Raw genomic sequence first — 10,591 nt, forward strand, 5'->3', positions numbered from 1 at the left:
CTATTTTACGAATTTTATTAGAACTACTTTGTCGGACGAGAACTCCCCGTCGGATAGTTCAATTAGAAACTTTTTTCTCGTGTAAAAGCATCGACGATGTGAACGCGAGGAGCGTATTGGGGATTACTGACTTGGAAACATCAGGTTATCTCCTCGCTGCAATGAGAAGTTAGTACCAACGTATAATAACTTTTATCCCCATTTCGCTCACATGAGCAAACAAAGAGACGCGTCGATTGATGACGATGCACTAAAAACTGAAACCACCATCGGTCTTATTTTTTTCCAAATACTATTTGCGCATCTGCTCAAACATGTAAAGGGTGTTGAACTCTAAAAAGAGAATGAATAAACCCAAGAAACCACAAGATATTCCCACACGAGATACCTTTTGAAATAGATAACCTCAACACCTGTAATAGCGTCATATTTTCGGTAACCTAAATATGAATTTCACTATAAATTTATGGATGCTCTGTAGAAACCGGCCAGTTGGAAAACGGGATCCACTTCAAAGCGAGTCAAAGGTAAAATGATTTGCCTCTCGGCCATATTTATCCATATTTGCTGTATTTCACTTTTGCCATGGTCGACTTGTTCGACTGGTACTACCATTTCTTTGGAGGATCGATTGGAACATTTGACTGTCAACTATGTAAAAGCAAAGTTTCATCTATGTAGTAAAGTAGCTAAACTTATTCTAATATTTTATTCTTAAAATTGGAAAGATTCAGTTCAAGGAGAAACTTCAGCGTATGGAGGGAAAAGTTACTCAACTGGAAATCCAAGTTGAAAAGCATGTAAGTCTCATTTCCTTTCATTCCACTTAATCATAATTCAGAAGCAAGTTTAGTATAATTAATTAGAATTCTGCGAAAGAATGAAATGAAGGTGGATTTGGAAGCCAAATATGCTCGAATGGAGGCCTTGTTGTTGAAAAGAGATGCGGAGCACGTACGTTTCTTTGCCTTTTTAAAAATTGATGAATGCGTTGCGCAACTGTTTGATTATTTTTTCCTGAATAGAAAATGTTATCAGAAAAAGTTGGTCGCCTAGAACTCGAAATATGGAAATCGGCTTCCAGATTGGAAACGACTAATGTTGACGCTGACGATCGATCAACTTTAAAGAATGCCATTCTGAGAACGTGCCTGGAAATCCACGAAACGGATCCTTCACTGAATTCCGGAATGAACTGGATTGATCCGGACGGAATAGGCGTTGGTGATGGTGCCATCTATGTTTATTGCGACATGACTTCAGGTAAGGCATAAAAAAATTGTTTTTCAATCCAGTTTGATTGTTAAAAGCTTATTTATTTCAAACATGGGATTTTTGCCAGGTTCCACATCCATTCCACACGATAGTGAATCGCCGATGGATGTGGGACATTGTGCCGATCCTGGATGCTATTCCAGACCAATCAATTACAACGCAACCGCAAGACAAATAACAGCGTTGGCCGAATTGTCTAATGAATGCCACCAGTCCATCAGAGTATAAAATGGCTACATTTCACAGGCATTTTTAAAAATTAATTCTTTTAACTTGATCCCAGTACGATTGCAACTTTGCTCCGTTTGAGCACAGCGGCATCGCCTATGGCTGGTGGAATGACAAGGATGGGAATGCAAAATATTTCTGGTCGGGTGACAACACAAACATTCACACTTGCCAATGCGGCATCGATCAAAATTGCGTCGAATCTACTGACAAATGCAACTGTGATTCTGCTGCGCCAATACAATTATTTGACAGTGGTAAGTTCAAAATAAGTTTACAATCGCAATCAATAAAAGTCTTTTAAATTTTTTTCAATGTGCAGGAATTATCACTGATAAAAGTGTTGTTCCCATAACGCGGCTGAATTTCGGCCGCACTCAACTGAACACTTCATCCGGTGTTCACACGCTTGGCAAATTGGAATGTTCGGGACGTGTAGCCGTCACTGGAATGCCAAAATCGTGCGAGGACTTGTGGCTCATCGGTCACACCTTGAGTGGATTGTATTCGATTATGGGCGCAAAAATGGTCGAAAGCCGGGGGTTGGCAACTCCCCAGAATCCTCGTACACCCTAGCCAGAATCTTGTCAGAATCTTAAGAATCCCTCCAGAATCCCCGGAATCTCATAGAATCTTCAGAATCTCGTAGAATCTTCAGAATCTCACAGAATCCCGTAGAATCCCATAGAATCTCGTAGAATCTCCAGAATCTCACTAAATTTACCCCCTTTTTTAACTTTAAACTACCCCAAAACCGTCTAAATTCCAGATATTTTGTAGATTTGGTCTTTGAAAAGCTCCAATTGTAAAAAAATGCACTAGAAATACTGCAAAATGTAAAAATATTGGTTGCGCCAAATCTTCTTTAATTTTCCCTCCTTTTTCCCACCGCTGGGTGGCGCACACATTTTTTCATCTGCTCATGAATGGAGGATGGGGTGGGAAAAATTTATGGTTAAAAAAACTTAATTGATAATATACCAATAATTCCCAGCAATTAAAGTTAATTTTCCCCGTATATTTTATTTTAAAATTAATAATCTGGACTTTTAATTCAAACCTATCTAATTTCTAACTATCAGATTACTTCATCCTACTTGAAACTACAAAACCTATTGTAGCACCTTTTGGTCCTTTTCCTATCAGTAAATTATCTTAAAGATAATACGATCTACATGTCGCGCATCTACATGTCGCGATCTACATGTCGCGACGCTATATAAGCTGTATAGCATGCCAAAACGCCAAAACGGAGCTACGCCCACTACGTAACATAGTGCATACTTCTGTAGAGAAACTGGGCCAAGGACTAGTGGCGCCCCTAGCGGAATTTTGGGGAAAACTTGATTCAGAATCTCGCAGGAATCTCGTAGAATCTCAGAATCCCTCAGAATCTCTAGAATCTCTCGGAATCTCTGAGATTCTGAATCCTCGTACACCCAAATTTTGAGTTGCCAACCCCCGTCGAAAGCGTTTATTGCGACTTTACAAAATTGCCTAACGACGCAGGTAAATCGTGAATCTGTTTTTTAGATGACTAAACCTTATTTCATTTCTAATACTGTCTAGGTTTCCAGACTTGGATTGGGTTTGAAGATGTTAAATCGTCGTCTGTATACTTCTATGTTCAAAGAAACGCAGATTACAATCAAATTGGGACTTCAATTCCATACGACGTCGAAAAACTTAACGCCGGTGGAGCCATGAATTTACAAACAGGAATTTTCACGGCACCTAAACCAGGGAAATACTTCTTCTCCGTCTCGGGAAAGGCTTATATTCCAGCATCTTCGACTTGGATTTACCTCCGAATCAATTTGTATAAAAACAGTGAATATGTCGGTTTTTGTTTTTCGGATGAAAGCGGTAACACCGGATCTCAATATGAAACATTTTCACTTGAATCAACGCTTGATTTAAGAAAGGGAGACACAATTTCGTTAATGATTACGGATCAGGGACCAGGTGTATTTCTACGTGGCGGTGGCAGTTTTCACTTTAACGGATGGCTCCTGGAAGAAGACATTTTCCCACTTTCTTAATTTTATGACGCTGTAACTTGTTTTGGAAATCTAATCTTTGAATTGGCATCTTAGCAGTTTCTGTTCAATTTGATTGATTTGATATCTTACCGAGGTCGTCAATGAGAGGAGCTAATCGCAAAGTAATGCCGACCATGAAGAGACAAGTGAAGAGGAGGAAGACGGAGGTGAGGATGACAATGCCGCGGGCACGGCGGCGAGGGTTATTGCTCTCATCGGAAGACGGGTAAGAAGATTTGTCGGCCACTCCGACTGCCACGACGGCCACAGCCGTGATGGCCGACACGGCCGCCATTTTGACGGATGTCGGAGGTTTTGGTCCTCCAGGTGATGCGCTTGATTGACTCGCTGTTTTCTTCTTCTTCTTCTTATTGGCTGCGGCTGACCCAGTGAAAACCGGATCGTCGACGACCTTCTTCTTCTTGGCCGTCATCGGTTTGGGTCCGGCTACATTGGCCAGCTGTGGCGACAGCTGGACGAGATTTTGCGGAGATGTTGCCGCGTTGTTCTTGCGGGCCGTCAACGATCGCGTGCCGGTTCCTCCTAGAGGTGGCAGCACAACCCGGTACTCTTCATCATTCTGCTGCCCGTTTGTTGCTGCTGCTTCGCCTCCTTTGGTGTATCGCACTTGCTGATGATCCTGTTGCTGCTGCTGCTGGCGGACGGGAGTCGACCCGTCCAAAAAAGCGTCGTCGTCGTCATTGTCGTATTCGTCGTCTTCTTCGTTGTTGACGTGCAGCTGGCCCTGGTGGCTACCGACCGGCGACGGTTTGGCCGACTGTTGATTCATCGAATTGACCGAGGAGGACAGGTCGAGGAAGGATGGCGTGATTGAGGTGGTGGTTATGTCGTCACTCCTGCCCACCGAGTCGTTGCGAGCCCGGACGCCGCCCGATCCTCCGAGCCGATGAGTTCCACCTAATGCCGGGACGGCGACGTCGACGTGATGATTGACGTCACAGGAGCGCCAACTGCGCTGCTCTCGGGTTTCAGCTAATTGGCGTCGTCGATTGTGAGCGCTTTGCTGCCCGCCGACAGCAGCCATCGACGACGACGACGTCGCCGTCGTGCCCGTCACCGACTCGGAATTGGTCGTCGTCGATTGGCGGAGTAAACGCGGCCGTGTTGCTCCCGCCGCCGCTCCTGCTGCTGCAGGTCGATGTTGGCCCTTTTGGTATTGGTAGTCGTATTGATTGTCTGAAAATCGTTTGACAATGGCGGATGATGCGCCCCCTCCTCCTCCTCCTGACGTCGCCGATTTGCGTTTGGTGGCCGTCGTGCCGCCAAACTGATTTAGCGTCTCGTCCGACTGATAATAGTAATGGTTCAATTTGTGATAAGAAAGTTGCCGGATGAGCTCCGCTCCCGAAGCTCTCGTGGCGATGGAGTGGGCCGAGGCCCCGCTGGCCCGGTAGCTCAGCACTTCCGACATCTCCTCTTTATTATTCCGCTCTGATTCACACATTCTCCAGCAGGCTGATGATGATGACACAGCAATTCATTTATCTTTTTCTCTCTCATCCATCCATCAGGATTACACTAATCACCTGTTGGGCTCGTCGGGATCGACTATTTTTGTGCTGTTGCTGCTGCTACTGCTATTCCGGTTGGCCTATTTAATCGGCTGTTTTCGTCTTCATCGATAACTCACTGGGACCAGAAAAAAGAAAAGATGGTCACACATAACAGGAGATTACATTCCGGGCGAGCTGATGCTGATCCAATCAACAGTCGTGGCCATTGATTTCTCGTCTGTCCCGCGCTTGCGTCGTCCGTCCCCGACACCCAGCCAGCCAGCCAGCAGTCGAACGAAGATCCGCAGACTCTCACCCCTTTATTCTTCCTGCACTTCTTGTTATCTCACTGCCAGTGCCAGAGTGTGCACAGACAAGTAATTCCGGTAGACAGCCACACTACATTACCGCCATCAACATTGCAGGCCGGAACAGAGGAGAGAAGAATAAGAGCAACTCTAAGCCAAATACCAAATCAAATCATCTCCCGACACTTTTCCGCTCGGCTTTTCCTCCCCCATTTGCTGATGCCTAACCCCCCCTGGAGGCTCGGCTGCTCTCTCTATATGTGTTGCCGGCCAATCTTAATGGAGAAAACAAATAAAAATGCAACTGTTGCGCTGCTAGATAGTCGGTGGCATACACTCGCAGCACTCTGTCCGTCTTCTTTCTTCTATTTCCACTCTTGTAATCCCGTTTTGTACAACAACAAGTCACAGCAGGGAGTAGACAGCAGGAGGTGCAGCTTCATCAGTAAATCGAGCGGATGGATTGAGAAGGGACAATGTCAACTCTATTGAAAGCACAGCAGTTCCCTTTCACGGTTACACAAGAGCAACGTGTCCGTCGGTGAACAAACGGCGAACAATGGAAGTTGTGCACTGCACACACGCAAATGAGACAAGAGCAGACTCAGGCGAGATTGGCGATAGATATGGCACGTTTCCTTCGAGTCGGATGGAATATGTCAATATATGCATCAGTTAAGGAAGAAGGGAAACACACGACCACTGCCTACGAGTCTGGTAGAGCGACTGAACGCTCGTGGAGCGAGCTCACCTGGGCAACCACCAACCATCACTACCATCACCACTCTGCTGCTCTCCGCTCTTTCTTATCCTTTTCTCCGAATCCCCCTTTTCCTCTCCTTTCCCTCTAGCGCTTTGACAGTGTGTGTGTGTGTGACGCAGCAGCAGGAGGAAAACCCAGCAGCAGACATCCTGCCTGCTGGATGTACTACTACACTGTAAGACTACAATATATCTAACGCGGGCTGTTGTCTGCTGTGTGGCCCGTTTGCGCGTTGCTGCCAACCCCAAACGCACACGGAGAGAGAGAGGGAGAGAAAGATGTATAAGTGCTACTACTGGGAAACACACTGCGCTGGCTGCATGTGTAAGTGCTACTGCGTGCTGAGCCTATAGCTCATGTGGGAATTGAAACGGGCACGACGAGAGCACAGAGCACAGAGCACAGAGAGAGAGAAACATGTTGGCGGATAGAAAAAGAAGCGGTCCCTATCCATCTTCCTCCCAGATCTTTGCCGGCACGTTCACATCGGCAACTGCACACACTGTATTGTGCGGTCGAAGAAAAAAGAAAAAAAGAAATATATAGTATAGTATGGCGCATATTTCTCACTTGGACTCTTACGGTACATCGACTGGCCGCCGTGCCCTGCCCTTCAATAAACATCGAGGGACATGCTGCTGTGCCCGTCGACGGTCTTATTTCTAGGTAGTTACTTCGTCAAGTGTTTCTGTCGTCGCCCGCCATGTAGAAAATATAATCAAAAGCCACTGCGCTCGGCTGTTTGTCATCATCAAAGTTGCTGCAATCACGTGATGCAGTTGATGTCGGCTGAATCACGGCCAGAAGGTCGCCTTTCTATTTCAGCGCAACGAATGTTGACAAACGACGACGAGCCGAGATTCACCATCACGTCGAGCGGCACAAGACGGGCCACGGAACATCAAAAGAGCTAGAAATGGACGGGATTTGATTTGGCCGGGGCGCTCTTGTGCGTGAGACCGTTGGATGTCGTCGACTTATTTACGTTTCCTATAAAGACGAGGACTCCAAGACGTCCATCAGAGTTTCGCTCGGTCACGGACAGGTAACAACTTTGGAACTTGTTCATTATTTCGCAGGGAGGTCTACTATAAATATACGTATACGATATATATATCGGCGTATCCGGGATGCGTCGTTGAACATCAAACGTCGCCAAAATTCTTCAAAGTTTCTAATAAGGCAGTGCGGTCTGATTGAAGAATTTCAGACCCAACGGCAGATGAGTGGATCACGTTCCAAGTGTTCAAATTACTGACGGGTAATTCGTCGAGTCTCTTTGTTAACGCTCCACGGCAACGGTGCGTAGACGGAATGCCGATCCTGAAATCCGATTGACTGTAGCTGTTCAATACGAGAATTCTCGGGCCTCCATTGAGAGATCAAAAGAGATGCGCGGATGATGTGAGGAACGACGTCGCCTGGCGATCGAGGATCGAGATGATGATGAGGGACGAGCTTCGTCCAAGACGAAAGAGATGACGCTGATGTTTCATTCACGTGGAATGTCTCGCTGGAGGTGATGCAGCAGAAGCATCCTTCACCCTTCGCTTCCTATTACTTAGTACTTGATTTGGTTATTATTATATGTCTAAGATGGAATAATCTAGCTACAATAGATGGCACTCGGTGAAATGCGCACTTGAGCAGTGCTCATCCATTTCCGACTTTTCTTTTTCCCCCGACATGCCATCCACCATCTCCTCTCAGTCCTTTGTGAACATGTTTAAGAGCCAGACCTTTCGAGTGTCAAAGACATCATCCGACGGTCATTTATAATAATATATGGACTCTCTCGTGCCTCTGTCGTTATGGATGAACGCCGTCCCCCCTGAAACCTATGCGCCTCCAACGCGCTAGACGTTTCCAAGCAAGTTTAAGAGGTTAATTATACATAGTGCCGATCCGCCCCCATCCGACGGCCCAATACACTTTGATGTATGGCCCAATGTCAAACGACTGTAGTAAGAGATCATCATCTCCAACGACGGTAGTATGCGCACACGGTCTTATATATAGGACAAGTGCTAATAGTTGGTTGACGAACGAAATCATCGCCACGATTCGCCAGATGGATGCGCCCAAGAACCATTAAAATGTTATAGCCTCATGAACTAGATATATACAAGTTCCATCAATATAAATCAAGCAAAAGGGGGGAGAGATAGACGAGTCAATTGCCCCGTCTATATTAAGCGGCCAACCGTCATTCATCACCCGGGATTCCCCAGGAGCATTCGGCAATAAACCCAACATCATTACGCAACTACTCTGAAATTATTGAGCGGATAGAGACAGCGCGTGGGATGAATGATGATAAAAAAGCCAGGGTCCTCGACTCCATCGCTCACCGGGCTGGTATGAGATGAACGCGAAAAATAATAGACATGCGGAAAATAGTAAATGCTTGCAAAATTCGTTCCATACTGAAACTGCTGATAACGAGGAAAAGGAAAAGAATTGATGCTCTCCGCGTGTCTCGAAATAAATATCAGAACAAAGGCAGCGGGAGCAATTGCTAGTGCGTGCGTGAGAGGTAAAAGTGGAATTATCGAGAGGGATGTATTACCACCGGGGAGCAGACGTCGCTGTATGCCGGTATACACATGGGTTTGTTGGTAAATCCGACATGTATATATCAAGGGCGGCTTTCCATATTTCGTTTTAGACAGCGCCGCAAGAGCGTATACATAAATATACCAGCCCACAAAATAATGTTTTTTTTTTCAGATTTGCTTCTTTTCTTTTCGTTTTGGTTTGTTCTGCACGCCATTTCGGATAAGAGATTGCCTTTTTCTCTCCGATGCTGTGCCACGGTCTCTCTTTCATCGGCTTTTTTGGGGTGTGTGTGTGTGTGTAACGCTTTTGACAGGCGGTGATTATGTATAGCCAGCAGGGCATGCGGGAGTAGGAATAGCAAGGATTACATTTAGTTTGTTTTTTTATTCCTCGTTGGCTTTTCTTTTCCTTTCACGCGAAAATGCGACAAAGGAACGAGTAAAAAAAAATAAAAAAGGCGAGCGATGATATAAAACGAGCGAGAATGCGCGATAGGCTGGGTGCTGCTGCCGCCACATACTCGACGACAGCCGAGACACTGTCATCCCTTTTGGTATGGACTAAAGAGAGACGAAGCGCGTGCTGCATGTCTGGCCAACGTTTCGACACCACCAGATAAACCGGGCAGACTTCCTTCCTTCCGGTTTCGCCCGACACACACTTTTTTTTCTTTTTCCGCCAATCTTTTCACGCTCGGTCGCCCCTTTTTCAACAGCGTTGGCGGCATGTTTAAATGTCAGATCCAATGCAGGGAACATGTGCATTGACTTGTTCTCCAGAGCAATTAACAATCAATCAAGACTCAAGACGAGTGAGGTGTGCGCTGCTTTGTGATTGAGAGGATTTGGCCGCAATTCATTACGTGATTCTATGCGGTCGGGAGGGTCGACCATGCCCTACACACAAATGCATCGACGTCTAGAGTAGTTTGATTAAGGAGCGCCGGCAATACGGTAGGATACGTATTATATGCGCTCACACCCGTGCCTGTGAGTGTGTAGTATGTGTGTACTATGTGTGTGTGTGGCGTGTATTGATTATCCCGCCCGAGTCGTCGTCCCGTTTTTCTCTCTTCTTCCTTATTCCTTTTCATTCCCTCGTCTTCCACGTCTTCTTCTTTTTCTTGCCTTGGCTATCCTGCCGGCCCGGCCGGGCCTATCTTGTTTCCAGCCAAATAAATATGACGAGGACCGAATAAAAAGAGTTTCGTTCATGCGGGACGACACAAGTTCGATCGACGATCGAATCGAATCACCTGTCAACCCACGTCTCTCAGGCTCGTCGCTCATCCAATTTACCGCGCTCGATCCGCTCGACGCTCCAGTCGATCGACTCTCGTCGTCTCATCTCTCGTCGCCGTTCAAACGAAAACTTCTTCTAGCCATCAAAACGGACTGCTGCTGTACACACGGGCCCCTCCTCCTATTTCCTATTATGTTCTCCACTTGAAGCGGGACAGCACTCGACTTCAATTACAATCGGCATTCATTAGATATATAGACGGAATCGAATTTGGATCTAGTATGTATTCGCAGCAGTCCTTTTTTAGATGTGATTGCATCAGTTGCTCGAACAAGAGATAAAATTGATAAAAATAGGTTACGTATAGCAGCATACACGAGTTGGACCCGGCGGAGTTTGTTATATACGTGTGAGTAGATGGGCTGCTGTCTAAAGGCATTACACATCCGAGCTTGTATACCGAGGAGACGTCTATGCAACAACAACGTCGTCGTCGGTTATCCGGAGAAGCAGAAGAGAATGAGCTGTGGCAAATAATAGATATACGATTTCTAAATGTCCATGCTAGTAGTGTCTGTTGTGTCTGTCTGTGCTGTGTGTGTGTACAGTAGAGGCTGGCGACCGTTGCCTATATACAGTTGAATGCTGTTGTTATCGGCG

The 10,591-nt window shown here is 46.0% G+C and overlaps 1 protein-coding gene across 1 annotated transcript; it reads left to right on the top strand.

Annotated features, from left to right (window-relative positions):
* The first annotated feature begins 446 nt into the window (after positions 1–446).
* Positions 447–3,593, top strand: LOC124192207. The gene is made up of 9 exons (XM_046585409.1): positions 447–527; positions 729–800; positions 880–954; positions 1,026–1,263; positions 1,343–1,497; positions 1,559–1,760; positions 1,826–2,031; positions 2,967–3,012; positions 3,073–3,593. The coding sequence occupies exons 1-9, from the start codon at positions 447–449 to the stop codon at positions 3,543–3,545; spliced, it is 1,548 nt and encodes a 515-aa protein (XP_046441365.1). The 3' UTR covers positions 3,546–3,593.
* The last annotated feature ends 6,998 nt before the right edge of the window (positions 3,594–10,591 follow it).

Source organism: Daphnia pulex, chromosome 1 (assembly GCF_021134715.1).
Source record: "Daphnia pulex isolate KAP4 chromosome 1, ASM2113471v1".
Lineage (NCBI taxonomy): Eukaryota > Metazoa > Arthropoda > Branchiopoda > Diplostraca > Daphniidae > Daphnia > Daphnia pulex.

What these genes read in the sequence shown, in the direction of transcription:
- LOC124192207 (XM_046585409.1), top strand. Translation starts at nt 447, where the DNA reads ATGAATTTCACTATAAATTTATGGATGCTCTGTAGAAACCGGCCAGTT. An exon ending in CACTTCAAAGCGAGTCAAAG is followed by an intron (nt 528 to 728) that starts GTAAAATGATTT and finishes AAAATTGGAAAG; the next exon opens with ATTCAGTTCAAGGAGAAACT. An exon ending in AATACAATTATTTGACAGTG is followed by an intron (nt 1,761 to 1,825) that starts GTAAGTTCAAAA and finishes TTCAATGTGCAG; the next exon opens with GAATTATCACTGATAAAAGT.